Below are 19,990 nucleotides of genomic sequence, written 5' to 3'. Positions count from 1 at the left end.
AAAGCAGCACCTTAATTTTCAACATTTGTGGCTGAACACGTTTGGCTTTTACAAAACACGTGAAACATTAAAATAAAATTAAAAGAAAGAGAGTAGACAATAAAAAAAATAATGTGTTTTTAAGAGAAAACTTAAACGTTTGTGATTTTGGTCCTTCTGGGCTTCCGTAGACCCGGAAGCAGTCGTTTCACAACCAGCTAGGGTCCCGGCGTGACTTTCACCGGGGTGTCAGCAGCACCGGGGTCGTCTAAACAGGGCAATATTACGACCAAGCTGTACTCCACTGAGCTGTTGCCGAGATGAGGGTGTTAAAAGCGGGCATGTTTTTAGCTAAAACGCATCTTTCGGCGCGAGGAAGCGTCACACTTAAAAAGGTAATATTATCTAACCCGAGTCTGCTGACTTGACCTCAGTCCAGTTTGTTTAACAGTCGATAGATAGATCGAGTGAACTCTGATGGTTTCATATCCTCAGGTGCTCATCAACAGCTGCCGGAGCTGCTCCTCCGGTGTGTTTCCAAGCGAGAGGATCCGCAACATCGGGATCTCCGCTCACATCGACTCCGGGAAAACCACCCTGACCGAGCGCGTGCTCTACTACACCGGCAGGATAGCAGAGATCCATGAGGTGAGTCCGTTTCATCGTCTTCATCAAGCTCTTTTTTTCCGTTCAGGTGAGGCTCACGAATGCTTTCCCTCTCCTGCGTTGTGTAGGTGAAGGGGAAAGATGGCGTTGGAGCCACTATGGACTCCATGGAGTTGGAGAGACAACGAGGCATCACCATCCAGTCAGCTGCTACATACACCGTGTGGAAGGATCACAACATCAACATCATTGACACGCCAGGTAATTAGACATACACCTGGTAAAAATGTAACTCATTACTGTAGTACTTTGTGTAACTACAAAGTAATGTATGCTGAGGTGAGCTGCACAGGTAGGGTAATTTAGCATTACCTGTTCATTAACTGTCAGTAAATGGTAAAAAATGAAGCAACAGACTGATCCGCACTCACCCCAAAGCATTGTTGTTACCCTTTTCTCTTGTTTTTACCTCTTGCTCTGCTACTAATGGAGAGATGGAGGTCAGGTAGTGAATCAGAAAGTGTAGAGGAAGTGAGGGCACCTATGAAGATACTTACCTGTGTAGGTATTGAGATGTCTAGGAGAGAAGACAATGGACCGTTTTGACCAGATTGTTTAACACAGTCTTGGAGAGTGAGAGGATGCCTGAAGAAAAGAGAAGTGTATTGGTATTGATTTTCACGAACAAGGGTGATGTGCAGAGTTGTAGTAACTACAAAGAATAAAGTTGATGAGCCAGACTGTAAAGCCAGGGGAGGGAGTTGTTGACACTAGGTTAAGAACAGAGGAGATGATCTGTGAGCACCTTAATTTGTAAAAAGAGCTCTACAGATATGATATTTGCTTTTAGAGGGTAGATAGAGAGGTATAGAGGAGGTCGGAAGGAGTTGCACTGTGTCTTTGTTGATCTAGACAAGCGTTTGATGGGGTGCCAAGAGATACTGAGGAAGTCAGGAGTGACGGGGAAGTATGTGAGGGTGGTGCAGGACATGCATTAGGACAGCAAGGCAGTGGTGAGGTGTTGTAGGAGTAACAGATGGGTTTGACTAGGCCAATCCAAAACCTTCATTTTATTTTTTTTTTGAGCCAGTCAGAGGGGGGATTGCTGGTGTGCTCTGCCGAGTAACCCAAGTGCTCTTGAGCTTCAGAGCACAAACCCATGGTCAGACATTCTCCTTCAGGATTTTCTGCAAGTCGTTCACGTCCCGAAGCAGCCTCCTTTCCTAAAAGTCTTGGGGATCATCCCTATGTTTTTTGGCAAATGTGAGAAGAGCCTTTGTGCTCTTTATGGTAAGCAGCGGTTTTCTCCTTGAACTTTCCCATGGATATCATTTTTTCCCAACTGCTTTCTTATTGTTGAGTTGTGAACTTTGACCTTAACTGAGGCAAGTGAGGCATGCAGCTCTTTAGACATTTTTCTGTTTTTTTTCGTGACCTCCTGGGTGAGTTGTCAGGGCACTCTTGGAGTTCACGACTGTTTTCTCCATTTGTGGATAATGCAGGCATTATCCACAAATGGAGAAAACAGTCATTGTAGTTCACAGGAATCCATATAAATGGCTTTATAACCATTTCCAGACTGATAAACGTCAATGACTTTGTTTCTCAGCTTTTGACATGATGTGATGTGATGTGTTGCTTTTTGAGATCATTTAGCATCACTTCACTTTGTCAGACAGGTTCTGTGTCAGTGGTTTCTTGATTCTACAGTGGAAATTAGACTTGTTTGTGGGTAATGAAATTGAAAAGAATGTCGTTAGACAGTTAATGATTTAACGAGGCAGGGGATAATACATTTTCACAGCACTGATGACATTGGTTGGTTTTCCTTCTGTCCTGATCAGTTTGTTTGAGTCACCCGGCTCAAAAAAAAACCAAACCACACATCCAATATCAAAATCGTTTGATATTTTTGTTTGTTTTAGCTCTCTATAAATCTGCAACAGCATCAAAATCCAGCTTTGCTCAGGCTCTTCTTTAAAGCCTTTCTAATTTCAGGTAATGTTAGGCTTTACTTTGTTGTGTGGTTTGCCACAGAAGCCACATGAATTAAAATTCAAGTGTGTTGTTGTCTTCGCAGCTTAGTGGTGTTGTAGAGTGAGTCGTGATTGTTTATTTGTAATGTACTTTAAACATTTTTGTGCACCTGAGGATCTAAAGCTGCTTACATTGTCTGTTTGGAAGTGGAAAAGTGATTCAAAGCTGATGTAATTGTAACTTTTCTCCATCAAAAATATAGCAGAGGTTAAAAAGAAGAAAGAACTTTGAATTTTATAGTCTCACGTAAAAGCCAGACATTTTTTTCTCAACAGAGAGTGTCAGTGGCCCCGAGTCGTCTATGTTGTAATGCATTTGTTAACATTTCTATCATTCAATCAGAACCAGTCATGCAGTTGGGACGTCCCTGCTTTGATCATTTTTTTTCTCTCAACCCTTTAACAGCGGTAGAAAGGTGAAGGGGTGTGAAGCCACATTTTCAGCACTGTGATTTTGAGTGCGTCTGAACTCGATGTGCCTCACAGGTCACGTGGACTTCACCATTGAGGTGGAGCGTGCGCTGCGCGTGCTGGATGGAGCCGTGCTGGTTCTGTGCGCGGTGGGAGGCGTCCAGTGTCAAACCATGACGGTAAACAGACAAATGAAACGCTACAGCGTCCCCTTCCTCACCTTCATCAACAAGCTGGACCGAATGGGCGCCAACCCCGGACGAGCCCTGCAGCAGATGAGGTACGGTTTGTACACACAAGTCACACAGAATGAACAGTCAGACGCATCAGCATGTTTTACGTTACACCACGGGATTGAAGAATAACGTGTATGGACTGGATGGGCAAACAGCTTTGAAAGGCTTTGATACATCAGTAGAAAAACAGAGGCGAGATTAATTCTGCCACCTTTACAACCTACGCAACAAATTGAAGCATAAACAACTTATCTGAAACCACAAAGAGATTTATTTATGGAGTAGCCAACTTCCTAAGGTCTCACTTGCCCATGTGCTCCAAGATTGATGTCCTCTTCAGGCACCTGATTGGTGCTTTAAGCAGTTTTTAACTGGATAATAATACAGATTAGGTGATAATTGCATTAACTTATGAGCAATGTGTGTATTTAACATTTGCATTACCAAACCATGTGACTTAATTCTACTTATACTTTTAAGATATCAGCTGAGGGGCCACAGTGACCTTCTTGGATGGACCTGGGTGCCTTTAAATGATGTGTTATAGGTTGCAGTTTAAAAAACAAAATCATACACACCCTAAATCCTTAGAGGTAACTTGAAAGTGATCAAACACACTTTAATTGGACTTTTATTTTTAACTCCATGTTTCAGTCCTCAGACCTTTAGCGAGAAGAATCCCTTGAGAAAATGTAGACCAGTCCTTCAGCTTTTTCATGTCTGCCAGTCTGACAGTGTTGAGTGTTTCATTAATGCAGCAAACACAAAGACTAACTTGTTAATCAGTAACACAGCTTGTAAATGCAGTAAAACAAATATATTTAACCCATATTCCACATTGCACACTAGATTGCAGTGTAGTAATCAATATTTTTCCCCCGTCTGTTTGCACATTTGGCGTATTCAATGTTTCTTTTCCTGATCTTTTATTATTTTATTAGTTTGCATGAAATCATAGAGCAGTAAAATGTGAGAATATGCTGGAGCTCTTTGGGTTCAGTTCAGCACCGGATCAGAACTCATACCAGGTGTTGTATAAATCTTGCAGTGAGTAGCTGTGTGTTTCCTTCTGGGATTTTTTTCCCAGTTTTAAAGAAACTTTTTACTTTTTTTACTTTTTAAGATCCAAACTGAACCACAACGCAGCGTTTGTGAACATCCCCATCGGGCTGGAGGGGAACATGCGTGGCATCATTGACCTCATAGAGGAGCGGAGCATGTATTTTGAAGGACAGTTTGGGTAAGATGAATTTATGTGTAAATGGGTGTTTTTTATTTTCCCTCTGCCATAAATTAGACTTAAGATCAGCTATTGTACAATTAAAGTGTTGCAATCTGCATCAGTCCCATAGAAACTGTGGATAAGACCAAGTTTCCTTACGAGTTTGATCTGTATAAAATATTTAAAGCTGCGTCGTGCTTCCCGCAGGCAAAGTATCCGCTATGATGAGATCCCGGCAGATTTTCGAGCTGAGGCCGCAGACCGCAGGCAGGAACTGGTGGAGTGTGTCGCCAACGCTGATGAAATGTTGGGAGAGATGTTCCTGGAGGAAAAAATTCCAAGCAAAGATGATCTGAAGGTTTGAGAGACCAGTGTGTGTGAAATCTAACAGTGTCAACTAAACCCCCACAAAAACAAACAAACAAACCAAATCCTCAATTAAACCTGCTGGTATCTGAGGTATAGTCACTGGTTATTTGGTCATTTCATTAGGTACGTCTGTTCAACTGTTTGTTAATCCGAATATCTAATCAGCGAATCACATGGCAGCAACTCAGTGCATTTAGGCATGTAGACAGAGTCAAGACGACCTGCTGAAGTTCAAACCAAGCATCAGACTGGGGAAGAAAGGTGATTTAAGTGACTTTGGATGTGGTATGGTTGTTGATGCCAGCTTGGATTCAGAAGCTGTTGATCTCCTGAGTTTCCTGCACAACCATCTCTAGAGTTTACAGAGAATAGTCAGAAAAAAAACATCCAGTGAGTAGCAATCGTCTGTGTGTAAATGCCTTGTTGATCCCATAGGTAGAAGATCAGTAGGGCAACAATAACTTAATTAACCACTTGTTATAACCAAGAAATGCAGCTCATGAATGTACATCACACTGAACCTAGCGGATGGGTTACAGCAGCAGAAGACTGCAACTGATGCTACAACTTACATGGACTCACCAAAATTTGACAACAGAAGATTGAAAAAAAGATGCTGTGGTCTGATGACATCAGATGGTCTGAATTTGACATAAACAACATGAAAGTATGGATCCATCCTGCTTCTTATCAACAGTTCAGTTTGGTGCTGATGTAATGGTGTGGGGGATACTTTGGCCTCTTAGTACCATCTGAGGAATGATTAAATGCAGCAGCCTACCTGAGTATTGCTGCTGACCGTGCATGTCCTCTTCATGACCACTGTGCACTAATCTTCCAGCAGGATAACACATCATGTCACAAAGCTCAAATCGTCTCAAACTGTTTTCTTGAACATGACAATTAGTTCATTGTACTCAAATAACCACCACAGGTCACCAGATCTCAACCCAGTAGAGCACCTTTGTGATGTGGTGGAACATGAAATTCACATCATGGATGTGCAGCTGACAAATCTGCAGCAACATTGCGATCCTCTCAAATCAACATGGATGAAACTACCTCAGGAATGTTTCCTGTGCCGTAAAAAATTAAGGCAAAAAGCAGGTCCACCCCAGCACTGTCAAGGAGTACCTAATAAAGTGACCGGTGATTGTATTTCAGATGTGATACAAGTGGTGGCGATCCAAAGAAGCAAACATATCTGAGAGTCAGTTTTGCTCAATCCTGAAATACCAAATTTGGCATCATCAGTTACCCCAAAGTTTATATAGAAATCCTGAAAATCATTCAGAATATTCAAATCCAATTGTCAAGATTAACATTTCACATCAGCGAAGAGCAAAAGCCATTTGTCTCAGTCAGTTTTCACCTCACTGCCTTCCAGGCAGCAATCCGCCGGGCTACTGTGCAGCGTCTCTTCACCCCAGTGTTGGTTGGCACAGCGCTGAAGAACAAAGGTGTCCAGCCTCTACTGGACGCCGTCCTGGATTACCTGCCCAACCCCAGTGAAGTCAAAAACTACGCCATCCTCAATGAAGAGTGAGTATGAAGAGGAACGTCAGTTTGCATGCAAAGTGTCCTGAAACTGTAGATTTAAATCAGTATGTGATTAAAAGTTTTTTTTTTCCACTAACATTGGCGTGTTTTTCCACTCTGTTAGAGATTCCACTGAAACCAAAAAGATTCAAATGGACCCAACGAGAGACTCTGCAAACCCCTACGTTGGTCTGGCTTTCAAACTGGAGGTGAGTCAGTTTGACAGAGAACATCTGTTCTGTCTCATGTCCTCGTAATCTCTCTATTTCTGCAAATTTGTGCAATAGAGATACTTCAGTTTGTCATGCTCTGCTATTTCCTGTCTTTAACAGGCCGGGAGGTTTGGTCAGCTGACCTACATACGAGTGTATCAGGGCTGTCTGAAGAAGGGAGAATATATCTACAACACACGCACAAGCAAGAAAGTCAGAGTTCAGAGGCTCGTGCGTCTTCATGCTGATCAGATGGAGGTAAGAGCAAACTGGCGTTGCGTCAGCAGGCTGTGAGAGGTCACAGTTTTCCATCTGTGGTTTGCACATTAAACAGCAGAGCAGCATGACTGGTCAGAAAGACTGGGTTCCTCTTTTTGGCTTTGATCAAGTGTGTAGATATCAACCACATCCCCTGTGACACCAAAACAACATGTTTGCACCCATCTTCTATCAAAACAAGATGTGAAACTATCATTATTATTAAAAACAATCATCCTCCTTTTTTGTGCTCTCTCTCTGCTTTGAAAGGATGTGGATGAGGTTTATGCGGGAGATATCTGCGCCCTGTTTGGAATCGACTGTGCCAGCGGAGACACTTTCACATCCAAGACTACTGCTGACCTGTCCATGGTAAGAAGCAAAGGACACCCGGAAGACGAATAAACCTGCTTCTTTTTAAAGTGTTTTTGTGCCTCATGAGAAGCATCTTCATTTGATGTAAATTTTTAACACCCACAGGAGTCCATTCACATCCCTGAACCTGTCATTTCCATGGCGATGAAGCCAGCCAACAAGGTAAAAATACTCCATTTAACCTGAAAGAAGTGCCTTATATTATAAATTTAGTCTTAAATGCACTTGTTTGTTCCTCCCTCTTATTATTAATACGTCTCGTGCAACTGAACAGACCGACCTGGATAAATTCTCCAAAGGAATCAACCGTTTTACCAGAGAAGACCCGACGTTTAGAGTGCATTATGACACTGAGAGCAAAGAAACCATCATCTCAGGCATGGGCGAGCTGCATCTGGAAATCTACTCACAGGTACTCGCTTAGACAGGTTGCATGTTTAATGTAGTTTTCATGGGACACTTGATCAAATCCATTATATAACGCGGGGATAATGATTTCATCTCCCTGCTGAATCTGTAAGTTTGCTCACTTAAAAAGAAACAAACGTGCTTGGATTGGTCTTGTAGTCCATTCCACCCTCATGCAGGTCCACACTCTTCTCCCTGTTGTGCATTGGAAAGAAACTGATTGTGTGGACAGGTGTGCTTTAAACACACAAGTTGATATCAGGAGTCTGTAATTGATTGACTGATTGTAATCTGTGTGCCCAGTTTGGATGAAGGGGATCGAATACTTGTTTCACTCAAGGACATTCAAATCAATTTCTAATGTTTATGTAACAGATTTGTGATCTTCTGTCTCTACTTTAGAATGAAACTACTAGAAAAATTAGACTGGTAATTTCTTTGTGAGCAAACTACTAAACTGAGTGAGGGAATCAAATAATTTTCCCCCACTGTGCCTTTGGTCTCACCAGCGTTGCTTTATCTCAGGCTAATTTTAAAGTATGGAGTTTTGGAGGGTAGCTGCTGCTTTCCCCCCCATATAAAGTACTTCAGTAGTATTTCCATGAAGGTTTTAATTCTGCAAATTAACAGATCTCTATTCTGAAGTAATCTTTATGATCTAATCCAAGTTTATTTTTGCTCTTCCTCTTTTTCTCTCAGAGAATGGAGAGGGAATACAACTGTCCCTGTGTGATGGGAAAACCCAAAGTAGCTTTCAGAGAGACGATCACCAGCCCCGTACCGTAAGTCCTGATCGTCTTTGTCCTTACACACACACACACACACACACACACACAAATATACTACTTTGTCATTGTAAACAGTTTATTTCGGCTAAAATACACCAAATGCAGACATTTAAAACAATTTCAGTATATCATATACTTATGAGTTAAACAAGCATTTAAGAGTGTAAATTCTAGGTTTCAGCAGTAGATCTGTGCCTAGTGCTTGTAGCGTCATCATAAAAAAAACAAAACAAAAAAAACATTTATGCTCCAATATTTGACCCCACAAAATGTGAGGACAAATATGTGGTTTTGGCTGTGTGACAAACACCCGCAGTTTAGTTGGTCTTTGGAGATTTTTCCCTTTCATGGCGGTGAGGCAGCCGCTTCATCTGCAGCACTTTAACCCCCTCTGCAGGAGACCAGGTAAACAGCATCTTCCAGTGAATGATTTCCTGTATCGGCACAGAAAAACGTCAGATCAGCGAGGTCTCTGGATGCAAAAATGTGGCTCAGATGGAATAGCAAAGTTTAGCACGAGTACAGATCAGTAAGGTGCATGTTTAATTTACTCCAACACACCACAAGTACCAAATCGATTAGGAGGATTATAAAAAGTGTCTTACTTTAGCATTTCAGGCTTTTTAAACACATTTTTTAGCCAAGCCTTTACCTGGGACACCATTTCATGCAGCAGTGTGTGACAGTCAAACTCCAGGTGGTCCTCTTCAGTTGTCTGTAGGAAACAAAAAGTCCAGTAGGAATTTTAAAGGCTTAATAAATTTCTTTACATGGCCAACATAACCTGTCTTTTTTTTACCACATGAAGGACTTTTATTGAGAATCTGTATGCATTCAGTAAATCGTGCAGACATGGGGCTTAAAAAAAAAAAGGGGAAAAATGATCAATTTCTTATAATATGCTCATATTTAAATTTTTGTAAAGCACCTACCAGCTGAGTGATGTTGGCCACCTGAGCCACGTTGTACAGAGTGTTTTCAGTGGATTCATTCAGCATGATGAAGCTGGAGGCCAGAATGCCCAGGTGCCAAAAAGGCTCCATGTCGGGCTTGATGTGACCATGGCTGTCTGAGGGAAGTTTAGAGTTCTCAGTTAAGTCTCATCTCTCAAGTATCCCGCATTCATGATGACAACACTTGTGTTGCCAATGTTTAGAGGAACATTGCAGCACCGACAGTGTTGAAATGTCTGAACGCAGCTGTTGTGCAATATCTGACTTTCAGTGTTGATTGGGTGGAACTGCAGTAGCTTGAACAGTTACGCCTGTTTTATTGGACTTACCTGGTAAGTACTGTGCAGACATCAGGGTTTGGCTTGTCTTGTATTTTTGGTATAGAGCCTCTTCTTGAGCTTTAATGTCGATTTTAAGGAGCTCCTCACACGAGGCTTTGACTTCAGGTGGCTGTTGCCCTTTTCCTTTTGTAAAGGAAAGCTCTGCAGAGCAAGTCTGTGTAGTCTGAAGGAGTTAAACAAAACAAAGTTAGCAAAAAACGAATAGTAAAGGCATTCTTGGTGAGCAAGAAATGGGAGTGGATGTAGCCCAGATGAATCAAGGTTGCACCACACCATCATACAAGCTAACATAAGCCTCCTTTTATAGGCTGTTTAGTCATTCTTGCCAGACCTGCTCACACTAAAGCCGGACGCTGTGAGATTGTTTACTGTACCTAAGATTTATTTATAGGATCTTTCAACAGGCAGCAGGAAACACAGATAACTCTGTGTTTGGGAGTGGATGAAGACATTTATTCAGATTACCTCCACCCTATTTGAGAGGTTTATCAATTTTTTTTGTGGTACTTGTGGGTGTGCTGCACCCCCCACCCCCGCAGCTCCACCCCCACCCCACCATTATGTCCCATTTCCTCACATTGTGGTTAAAAGAAAGAAGAAAAAAGAAAGTCCTACATTGCTTATGATATCATTGACCGAGAGCTCCAGCTGATACTTTCTTCTGGAGTCTGTCACATCCTGAAAGAAAAATTGGAAATTCAAGTTTATTTATTTACGGTGGCATGTTCATATATTTCACTGTTGAAGTTCAGCTGACCTCTGCGTTCCCACTGTGGACCGTCTGCACTCCAATCAGCCTGAATGGTGAACCATACCGGGTGTTGAGGTAGTGTTGGACCACCTGAGCTGCCCTCCGAGCAGGGTAGTGATTTGGGTTCAGCTCGCCAGTTGCCATCACATCCTCCTCAGCTCCCTCCTCTGTCTGTGCCTCTATCTGTGGGTGGAAAGTGGAGGGAGAGGGAAAAAGAGTGAATGAGAACGGAAGATGGTTATTGTGCAGCGCTTCCATTTCCTGGAGGACTTTGTTCTTTAGGTGTGAGCAGCTATGTAGACAAACACAGCCTTGCATACAACAGCCACTAAGCAAGGCAGGAAAGAAACCATGTGTTTTCTTACAGGGTGAAGTGATACGCAGCTGTGAAGTGTCCCAAACTGAATTAAAGTGGGGAGTGAATCTCTGCCAACTGGAATGTTTTTTTTCCCCCCACAGTTGGTGTTCCGAGTCAGCTGCTCCTCGCGCAAATGGAAAGATAACTTCCCACTTCCTCTGACAGAGTTCACTGAGGACTGCCCCTTTTTAAAGAGACAGGACCCTTTTTAACACTTCCTCCTGACTTTAAAAAAAAACAAAAAAAAAAACAGCAGCACTTTATAGCAAACGGACCTCTGCAAATGTTTGCAACTTAGTAAAGTAGGTCAAATTTGGTTATATAGTAATGGAGAGTTTCAGCTTCAGTTAAAATATGATGGAAATATTCACATTTTAGTGGATAGAGCTGGTGATTAAGTATACTGGGTATTGGTACAATCTTATATTTGGAGTAAGTTAAAGATCCCCAACAGACATGTTTATAGATACAATTTCATCAATCATCAGAAATACTGAATATTTAAGTTACATCTCATCTCACAGCCTAGGATATGCAAATACTTTGTTATAAACCCAAAATAAAACTGTTTAAACATTACAGGACTTAAACCTACTTTAGTTTCTTAAGAGTATTTTTGGTTATGTTGGTCCTTTGATTTGATTGGTGCATACATTGGGATCATCTACTTCCTGTTGTGTCGCTCTGCGTTAACAAGTGGTCCCCCCACTCTCTTGTAGATTTGACTTCACCCATAAGAAGCAGACTGGCGGCTCCGGGCAGTACGGTAAAGTCATCGGAGTCCTCGAGCCTCTCGAGTCAGACCATTACACCAAACTGGAGTTTGAAGATCAAACTGTTGGAACCAACGTCCCAAAGCAGTTTGTGCCAGCTGTTGAAAAGGCATGCACACACTTTCACGTGGTCTCAGTCACACAGAATAAGTTTTAAACACAAGTGGAAGCAATTCCAAATTTAAAGTCTTGATTTTCTCCCTCCTTCCCCCAACGTGCTGCAGGGCTTCAGGGACGCATGCGAGAAGGGCCCTCTGAGCGGGCACAAGATCTCAGGAGTCCGATTCCTCCTGGAAGACGGAGCGCACCACATGGTCGACTCCAATGAAATCTCCTTCATCCGCGCAGGGGAGGGCGCTCTAAAACAAGGTGAGGACACCCTTCTGTTTGTTTTTTCCATTTGTGTCTGATTCAGCTGAAAAATATCTGGTTTATGTTGCCGCTGGGTTCACGGTTTTCTCCGCAGCTATGGAAAAGGCCAACGCAGTCATCCTGGAGCCAATCATGTCTGTGGAAGTCGTTGCACCCCAGGAGTTTCAAGGAGCCGTCATTGCTGGCGTAAACCGCCGCCACGGTGTCATCACAGGACAGGATGGGGGTGAAGGATACTTCACTCTTTATGCTGATGTAAGTCCAGTAAATATAAACATGCAGCGCTTATCTAGAGTTTTACCCTCTTTCTCGTCCTCCTTTAACTCAAATGTCATCCTGTTTTTTCCAACAGATCCCACTAAATGACATGTTCGGTTACGCCACAGAGCTGCGCTCTTGTACTGAGGTAAGTTCAAAAACATACAAAACCTGACAGTCAAGTAATGTTGAGCACTCAAGGAATGAGTTCAATTCAAGTTTGTTTTTCAAATGATATTATAGAAGGTGTTTAATATGAGGTAAAGCCTCCCGTGGATGTGGTGAAAGTGGTCACCCTTCTGTGCACAGACTGTATAAGTGTTCAGATCTGTTGTCGAAGAACTGCCCTCCATTCCTGGACGTTTGCAGCGGTTGCGTTTGCCTCTGATGAGCATGCTGATCCTGCATGTCCCAGTCATGCTTGACAGGAAACATATTATAACATAATGGTGGTCAAGGAAGCATCTGGATATGCTCCTCATCCAGGATGGCCTGCACTACTCTGGCAGCGTGGAGGGGCGGGGGGCATCTTTCTGCTGAACCAGCTGCAGGGTGGGGTGCTGCCATAACAATGATTGGAGCTCCTGATCTCAGGACGTCTGTCCAGTCACATTTCCATAAGAATAATCAGATCAGAGCTGGTGCTCTAATCAGAGGCTCGAACGCGCATGCAGATGGTACACAATATGCAGTCTGCTAAAGCCTCCGCCTGCTATGTAGCCCATTTGTGCTACTTTGATAGCCTACAGCTGGAGCTCACGGAAAAAACTGGAGGCTTCTTGGATGAGTGTGTCAAGTGTGTTGATCAGCTCCTGGATTTTGGCAACTAGAGATACAGTTCAGAGAGTTTTTAGCGAGAAAAATCAGATTGATTGGAGATGTGCAAGGACAAATAGTAGAGGAAATTCTTGAAATCAGACATGTTTTGTACAACAAGACAGTTGAATTGCTAACATGTTGTGTCATTGTTTATTCAGGGGAAAGGAGAGTACACCATGGAGTACAGCAGATATCAGCCCTGCCTGCCCGCCACACAAGAAGAACTCATCCACAAATACTTGGAGGCTACAGGACAGCTGCCAGCAAAGAAGAACAAGTGGAAGAGCTAAACTCATTATTTTCTCATCATCCTCAACCACGGCTCTACACAAAAACAAGATTTTGCTTTCCTTTAGCCGTTTAATCCCACCCCCCCTAATGTCTGCCTCACGTGGAAAGACTATTTATTACCTGCATTTTAGCAACAGTTAAGTCTGCAGGCAGCGTTTAAGCTCAGAGTTTTGACTTGAGCTTATAATGGCTTTTGTACTATGTACAGAAAGGTCTTTATGTTATAATGATTGCAACAAAGACGTATTACCTTCAAGTGTACTTGCGTGAGTCTGTGTGTCAGTCATTTCACAATAACATCTTAGAAACATTTCATCCCTCCTTTCAAATCCAGCTACTAAGCAACACAAACCACAGCACAACAGTCGTCCTCCTGGTTGCTCCTCACCTGCTCAGATTCATCCGCCGTCTCAGGTATGCTGTTGGGATGAGCTGACGTGTCCGCTGAGGCAGTCGGAGGGCTGATTGTCACGTCGGGAATCCCACTTACTCCCATTAACACAGCCAGAACGACGACGAGCCTCATTATTTCAAACGGACACTGGGAGAAAACCAGTAACGACTTCAGTGGAAGAGCGCAGGCGGGGAAATGACCGTCCTGTGAGAGTGGAGTTATGTAAAGAGGAGGAGGAAGCAGAGAGAAGAGACTGTCCAGATCCTGCTGTCTTCCTGCAGCAATCTGTATCCAAACAAACTGCTTCACTTTATCTGCTGTGCTCTCAAACGGCTCAGTTTGTCAGCACTGAGATGGTCAAACACGGACAAGCAGACGTGAGCAGTTCTTGGACAATTATTGCATCAGAGCTGCAGGTGTGATTAATCAGAGAGCTTGGCGCTGGGCTGCTGTTTGTCACTTTAAATTTAGGGGAGGAAGACGTTTACTTTGTCAGATTAAACATGTTTCTGCCCAATATCAGCTTGCCAAAGGAAAAACTGAAAAAAAAAAGTTTAAGACTTGGTGGTCTGCATTTCACATTTTTTGAACAATAATTTTTTTTAAATAATACAAATGCTCTTATTGACCTTGAAAGCCATAGTTGAGGAAACACTCGTGCCACCGGGTCATTTGGGACGTGCCCACGGACGTCACTGTAAGATTGTTTCTGCCGACTTTTATCCTGTTAACTGACTGGGAGAGGAAAAGGAACAGATTGGACACAGATGCGGGACAAATTTGACTGTTGCAAAGAATAATCTGACACTAATTCAAAGGAACAACACTGATAACATGTTCTAGCTCCTGGGTTTGCTATCTAAAAGCCCTGGCTCCCTTTTGACTCATTGTGTTTGTTCAAAGATTTGTCAATGAAGTGGAAAATTAAATGCTCCTTTTCAGCAACTGCCATTCTTAAATATTCAGTTTACTGATGGCAAATGAACAATAATGGTTGCGTATTAATTTTCTATTGACTGGAAAAACAAACAACCCACTCCCACCGGACAGCAAAGGAAAATGTCTGGTTTGTGAAGATTGCAACAAAAACAACACAATACTTTAGGAAGTGAAAGATTTTTATTGCACACCTTCAAATTAAAATGTGACACATCAGAATCTATCTTGTCACTTGTGTGCACGATGTGATGGAAAATATGGTGGACAGAAGCTCAGTGACCACTTCACCTTCTCAGTGTCTGTCAGTCCTGAATTTTTTTCCCTCTGTGAACTTAAATGTTTACTTTTTATCCAAGTGACAGCTATGAAGGCATTCTCCGTCCTATTTTGTTGAACATTTTATCTTAGAAGGGTATTTCAGAGGTCACGATTACCCTTACAAAACACGTTTTTGGACATGCAGTCGTGAAAAAGAAATCTTTCACAGGAGTCTGTGCAGTCCTGTCAATAACTAAGGACACCTTCACTGCTTGCATAGGAATTACAATTCACCCTTAGTTCAGATCAAGCAATGAGCTACTGCTCAGACTCAACAGGCCTCAGTTGGTATGTTAAAGTTCATAATAGCATAATTAGAAAAAGACTGAACAAGTACAATAAAGCTTGGTTGGAAGGGTTTCCAGGAGTACGTCTCTTGCTTCTAAAAAGAAGGCAGCACAGCTTAGGTTTGCAAAGCTGCATCTGAATAAGCTACTTCTGGAACAATGTGCTTTGAACAGATGAGACCTAAATGGAGATGTTTGATCATAATGCACAGCACCACGTTTGGACAAAACCCAGAAACCTCATGCCAGCTGTGACACACAGTGGTGGAGGGATGGGGAAAACTAAGCGATGTCTTTAGAGTTTTATCTTCCTTTTGCAGACCTGAGGCGCTTCTCTGAAGTGTTAGCTCTGTATTCATGTCAAAATCAGAATTTTATGAAACCCGAGAACATTTCAGTCCGCACAGGTCCAAATAACAAAGTGAAGCATAATATAGGAAACAGTTAATGGACAACTTATATCACAAGTTTAAAATCTACATTAAGACACAGAGCACATCTCAGCCAGCTTGCTCTTCTTCCTCCTCTTCTTCACAGGAGTCACCTGTTGGCAAACTGCTGCACTTTGAGCATCATGTCTGCAGCTCCTCCCCTGCTGTTTTCTGTGCCCTTCGTTGTTTGTTTCCAGCCAAACTTCCCGGGGCAGATTATCGATGAGCTCGTAGAGGGTGAAGATGCTGAAGCAGATTTCGTCGTAAGCTGTTTTGGTACCACACTCAAACAGGCAGGCGAATGCTACAGCAGGTGGGGCTCCAGGTGAGGGTGACAGCTCCAGGTAGGCCAGGTCAGAGTAGGCGCTCGGCCCATCATAGATCACCCAGGGGCCACGCCAGCTGTCTGGATCTCGGGGGAAAAGGCTGAGGAACAAGCCCAGGTTTTTGCGTGCAGTCGTCCATGTCGGGTGGGAATATACTACCCAGGTAGGAGTCAGGAAATCCGGAGGGGCTTTATGAGGAGGTGGGATGGAGCTGGTGGTGCTGGAGCTGTTTGCTGACACTGAAGAGGCTACAGAGCTGGTACTCGATGTGGAGAGACTGGACTCTGTGGTGCAGGATGTCCAGTGTCTGGAGAGCCGTACAGGTTGCTGTAAATCGTTGCTAAGACTCTGACACAGATTTAACGGGGCAGGAAATCCAATAATACTCCCATGACAACCATTTTGAGGCTCCACCAGCCGCTGCACCAGCTGCCCCTCCTGAAACACGGCTCCATCGTCCAGACTGAGGGCCTGCACTCTGTACCCGAGAGGGCTGCGAGCATTACAGTACAACACGTTAGTCCCATCCTCTTCGTCCACAGACACCATCTGACACTCCACGGTCTCTGGCCCTGGGACCGCCTCTCCAAAGCGCCAGGTTCTCCCGTGAGTGTCGCTGTGAAAGCAGAAGGAGTGGGGAGTGGTCTGGCAGAGGTGCCCGAAGCACTCTTTGCACTCGATGTGGTAGGCGTAGGCAGGAATGAGCAAACGGCCCGACTTCAGCTGGATGCCGTGGCCCGGGCCGAGAGCGAAGGTGGCCCATTCTGCCAGGAAGGAAGCAGTGAAACTATTAGGACTGTGGATTTTGTCGTCTTGTGACTCTTTTTGTTGAAGATAAATGGGATATTTCCAATTTAACCAAACATAATACCACAATGTTGTTCCATTTACGAATGAGCCTCACCTTTGATAGTGTCTCCTATGACCTTCTTGGTGAGGTCAGTGACGGGACTCCACGTGTCGCCATCATCAGTGCTGGAGACGTAGCACAGTCTGGTCACGTTCTTCCCCGTCACCAGCTGGTAGGACTCTGAGGTGTGACCCAGAACAGCGATGAAGAACAGAAAGAGAGTACCCGTGAACTCATCGTAGACCGGGCACGGGTTCATGGATCGGTGGCCTGGCAGGAAAGCAGTGCCCAGAACACGGATGTCCTCCCACTGCAGACAAACGACGATGAAGAATCACAGGAGACTCAAGAAATGATCACGTCTGTTTGATTTTACTTAAAATGCCTGTTCAGTCAAATTACAAAGCAAGAGTTTAAAAAATAATTTAATGTAATTTTAATATTGTTGTTCATTTTATTGTTTAATTTGCTTTTTTTTTTTTTTTTTTTTTACAAACTTCATATTTAGAGGATTATATGATCTGAAAATTACATTTAAAGTCTGTTATTGTTTTTTATTTTTGTACTTTATCAGCTACACTTGGTGAAAATACTTTAATAAAATCTTCATAATATTTTATTATTTACTGTGTAACCATTTATCTTTGCACTGAATCATATTAAGGTATTATATGTGTCATAAAACTGTTGCCTTAGAGTCTGATTTACCCGCTCATTGAATCTAAAACAAGACTGTCAAACCACCTCACTGTTACTTTGTAAAATCACTATTTTTCCTATTATAACCTGTTAAAATATTGACCTGTTCTTCCTACATCTGTTTATTCTTCTGCCTATGTTAGGCTATAGATTTTCAAAGAAGTACTTGTTATCAAACTTCTTGATTGTAAAAATGTACTTAGCCAGTGAGCATTGAGCATCACTGACCTCCACATAGTTCCTGTAGAAAGTGCCTTTCCTCACAACCAGCAGGTGAGCCTGAGAGTCGGACGGGCTGAGCCTCTCCTCACAGAAGGCCAGAAAGGATGTGGAGCGGGGCAGGTAGAGCAGAGCTGGGACTCTGTACGTCACTCCGTTCGGCTCCTTGTGGAAAAGCACAGATCTGGCTGGGAAATAGGGCGACCTCATTCTCTCTGCTGTGTGAATATTTTCATGCACCTCCAAATCGTCTGAAATGGAGAGTTAGAAGCAGCTTTACCGGACAAGCAGGGATGCAGTGTTTCCAGTAGCTCTGTCTGAAGGTGCTCAACAACAAATGGACAGGAAGATAAACAAAGATATGGTTGAAGCCTATAAAGGACAAAAACACTAAAGAAAAGCAAACACAGGTATACAGTTCACTTGAGAGGTAAGTTACCAGTATTTAAATGCATATAAATGAATATTTTCAAAGCAAGATTCTTTTCTGGCCCATCTAAATCAACTCAATTCAGTAGCTGCTGCATCAGAATCTGCCAGGAGCAGCTTATCTTCTGAAACAATTGCTGGAAAAAGTCCAGTGGTAGCAGAACGTAGTTCATTTGTCACTAATGTGAATTCTGTTTGCCATCTCGACCATGACTGCACCATAAGAATTTTTATGTTCAGAGGTTTTGATAGTTATGGAGAAAAATACAGTCTCATTCAAGCACGAAGTGCTAAATATTAATCCAGCTCAAAAAGATGTTGCTTACCTTACACCGAAGATATCGCAATATTACAAAAATATATTTAAAGAGTGACTAGGATAGTGGTCCAGTGTGTTACACCACTGGGGAGGTGGTGTTTAACTGACAAATAGACTGTGTGTGACCAAACCTTCAACTGTGAAACAACCTGACAACAAGGTCAGCATCACATTTCATCAGCACATTTCTGCTTCCTAACTCAGCCTTCCCACTGCAACAGCACTGTGAGAATGCAGCTCACTAGTGCACAGTTTATGATCAGAAAAAGGTAAATGTTGCACAGTACTTACATTTACAGTGTTCTGCGAGGGCTCCTGCAGCTTTGTCAGGGTGTACAGCATGTCTCAGTACTTGAATGAAGGGGTGACAATGTAATGTGTGTGTGTGAGGGTCTGAAAGCTCCGGCCTCCCCTCTCTGTTTCCAATTCAGTGCAACATGGTGCTCACTGACCCAGAAATGGCCCACACTCATCAGATCTACAGCTTTGGATGAATCAGCGAAGAACAGCCAATGAAGGCCAGGCGGGGAGGGGGTGGGGGGCACGCTGAACAATGATCTGATGAACTGCCTCTTCTCCGCTTTCCTTTTTCATGTCACGCAGAATGTGTAGGAAGCTATGTGTTGATGCTTTCTGTGTAAAGCAGTAGCTCTGCCGGCTTGCACATCTGTTCAAGAAAGCTTTGACATTCTGTGCATGGAGATGACTATCGATCACAGCTGTATGTGGTCAGTGGTGGAAAGGAGATACACCATCTGTCGGTTCTAATGTTTTATGTATCAATACATAATAAAAATGATCTGCAAGAGCAGTGCATGAAAAACTGAGCGCACACTTTTGCTTTCATAAGAATTAAGAGGGTAAAAAGTAACCAGATGCTGCTTTTTTTTATCCTCTTATTAGCTGATTAACTGACCATCAGTAAGTATGAGTGCCTCTATGGGCATCACTCAGGATATTGTATGTTAATAATGTAAACAAATAATTTCAATCAGTAAAATTAGAAAAGGACTGAAAAAGTACAGTTTGTAGGTCTGACAAACTGCTCTATTTATTTATTTATCTATATTATTTAAATTTATATTCCATGTACTGTATATTACGACATATGATTATATATATATAGGATTATCTCTATTATTGTGCAAATAAATTGTATATTATGATGGATGTACAGTAATTGGTGACACACTAACCTGTCTGTATGAAATAAGTGGCTTTGTAGCCTAATATCTGTAATAAACCACATTTAACGTAGATATAAATTCAGTTTTTTACCCTGAAAATTGCTTTGCAGGCAGTACTTTGCTCCAATTTTACAGAAAAGGAAATTCATTATTTAAATATACTATTTCAATACTTGATGTAATAAATATGATAAACAAATACATAAATAATAAATATTAACGCAGATAAGTTTAATA

The 19,990-nt window shown here is 42.6% G+C and overlaps 3 protein-coding genes across 8 annotated transcripts; 1 reads left to right on the top strand and 2 right to left on the bottom strand.

The window, feature by feature from the left end:
- The first annotated feature begins 159 nt into the window (after positions 1-159).
- gfm1 (G elongation factor, mitochondrial 1) lies at positions 160-13,616 on the top strand. Its single transcript, XM_003454812.5, has 18 exons — positions 160-374; positions 475-627; positions 714-846; positions 3,108-3,312; positions 4,392-4,508; positions 4,698-4,848; positions 6,247-6,401; positions 6,523-6,607; positions 6,731-6,868; positions 7,139-7,240; positions 7,349-7,405; positions 7,518-7,655; positions 8,351-8,433; positions 11,562-11,724; positions 11,840-11,984; positions 12,082-12,242; positions 12,340-12,393; positions 13,223-13,616. The coding sequence occupies exons 1-18, from the start codon at positions 300-302 to the stop codon at positions 13,352-13,354; spliced, it is 2,247 nt and encodes a 748-aa protein (XP_003454860.1). The 5' UTR covers positions 160-299; the 3' UTR covers positions 13,355-13,616.
- lxn (latexin) lies at positions 8,502-14,105 on the bottom strand. Of its 3 annotated transcripts, none has more exons than XM_005459359.4 (7): positions 13,744-14,105; positions 10,491-10,667; positions 10,349-10,411; positions 9,722-9,896; positions 9,372-9,508; positions 9,092-9,154; positions 8,502-8,873 (listed from the first exon to the last, which is right to left on the bottom strand). In XM_005459359.4, exons 1-7 carry the CDS (start codon positions 13,879-13,881, stop codon positions 8,757-8,759), a joined length of 870 nt encoding a protein of 289 aa, XP_005459416.1. In that variant the 5' UTR covers positions 13,882-14,105; the 3' UTR covers positions 8,502-8,756. The 3 variants fall into 3 exon arrangements, with proteins under 3 accessions (XP_005459416.1, XP_025754030.1, XP_013132761.1); XM_025898245.1 differs by having other exon boundaries at positions 10,491-10,651; positions 13,744-13,824; XM_013277307.3 differs by lacking the exon at positions 13,744-14,105 and adding an exon at positions 10,850-11,011.
- On the bottom strand, positions 13,952-19,479 carry neu4 (sialidase 4). Of its 4 annotated transcripts, none has more exons than XM_025897822.1 (4): positions 18,858-19,479; positions 17,828-18,144; positions 16,955-17,210; positions 13,952-16,814 (listed from the first exon to the last, which is right to left on the bottom strand). In XM_025897822.1, exons 2-4 carry the CDS (start codon positions 18,026-18,028, stop codon positions 15,775-15,777), a joined length of 1,497 nt encoding a protein of 498 aa, XP_025753607.1. In that variant the 5' UTR covers positions 18,029-18,144; positions 18,858-19,479; the 3' UTR covers positions 13,952-15,774.
- Between the last annotated feature and the right edge of the window lie 511 nt (positions 19,480-19,990).

This window comes from Oreochromis niloticus, linkage group LG14 (assembly GCF_001858045.2).
Source record: "Oreochromis niloticus isolate F11D_XX linkage group LG14, O_niloticus_UMD_NMBU, whole genome shotgun sequence".
Taxonomy (NCBI): domain Eukaryota; kingdom Metazoa; phylum Chordata; class Actinopteri; order Cichliformes; family Cichlidae; genus Oreochromis; species Oreochromis niloticus.
The sequence above is the reverse complement of the archived record's forward strand: the minus strand, read 5'-3'. Positions and strand labels throughout refer to the sequence as shown.

Bases quoted from the DNA above. Each gene is read 5' to 3' on its own strand.
- gfm1 (XM_003454812.5), top strand. From the start codon at position 300: ATGAGGGTGTTAAAAGCGGGCATGTTTTTAGCTAAAACGCATCTTTCG. The intron at 847-3,107 runs GTAATTAGACAT...TGTGCCTCACAG, and splicing joins CAACATCATTGACACGCCAG to GTCACGTGGACTTCACCATT. The intron at 7,406-7,517 runs GTAAAAATACTC...GCAACTGAACAG, and splicing joins CGATGAAGCCAGCCAACAAG to ACCGACCTGGATAAATTCTC.
- lxn (XM_005459359.4), bottom strand. From the start codon at position 13,881: ATGAGGCTCGTCGTCGTTCTGGCTGTGTTAATGGGAGTAAGTGGGATT. The intron at 9,897-10,348 runs GTAGGACTTTCT...TAACTCCTTCAG, and splicing joins TCAATGATATCATAAGCAAT to ACTACACAGACTTGCTCTGC. The intron at 8,874-9,091 runs GTAAAGGCTTGG...GTGCCGATACAG, and splicing joins TGCATGAAATGGTGTCCCAG to GAAATCATTCACTGGAAGAT.
- neu4 (XM_025897822.1), bottom strand. From the start codon at position 18,028: ATGAGGTCGCCCTATTTCCCAGCCAGATCTGTGCTTTTCCACAAGGAG. The intron at 17,211-17,827 runs GTCAGTGATGCT...GTTTGTCTGCAG, and splicing joins TCTACAGGAACTATGTGGAG to TGGGAGGACATCCGTGTTCT. The intron at 16,815-16,954 runs GTGAGGCTCATT...CCTTCCTGGCAG, and splicing joins CATAGGAGACACTATCAAAG to AATGGGCCACCTTCGCTCTC.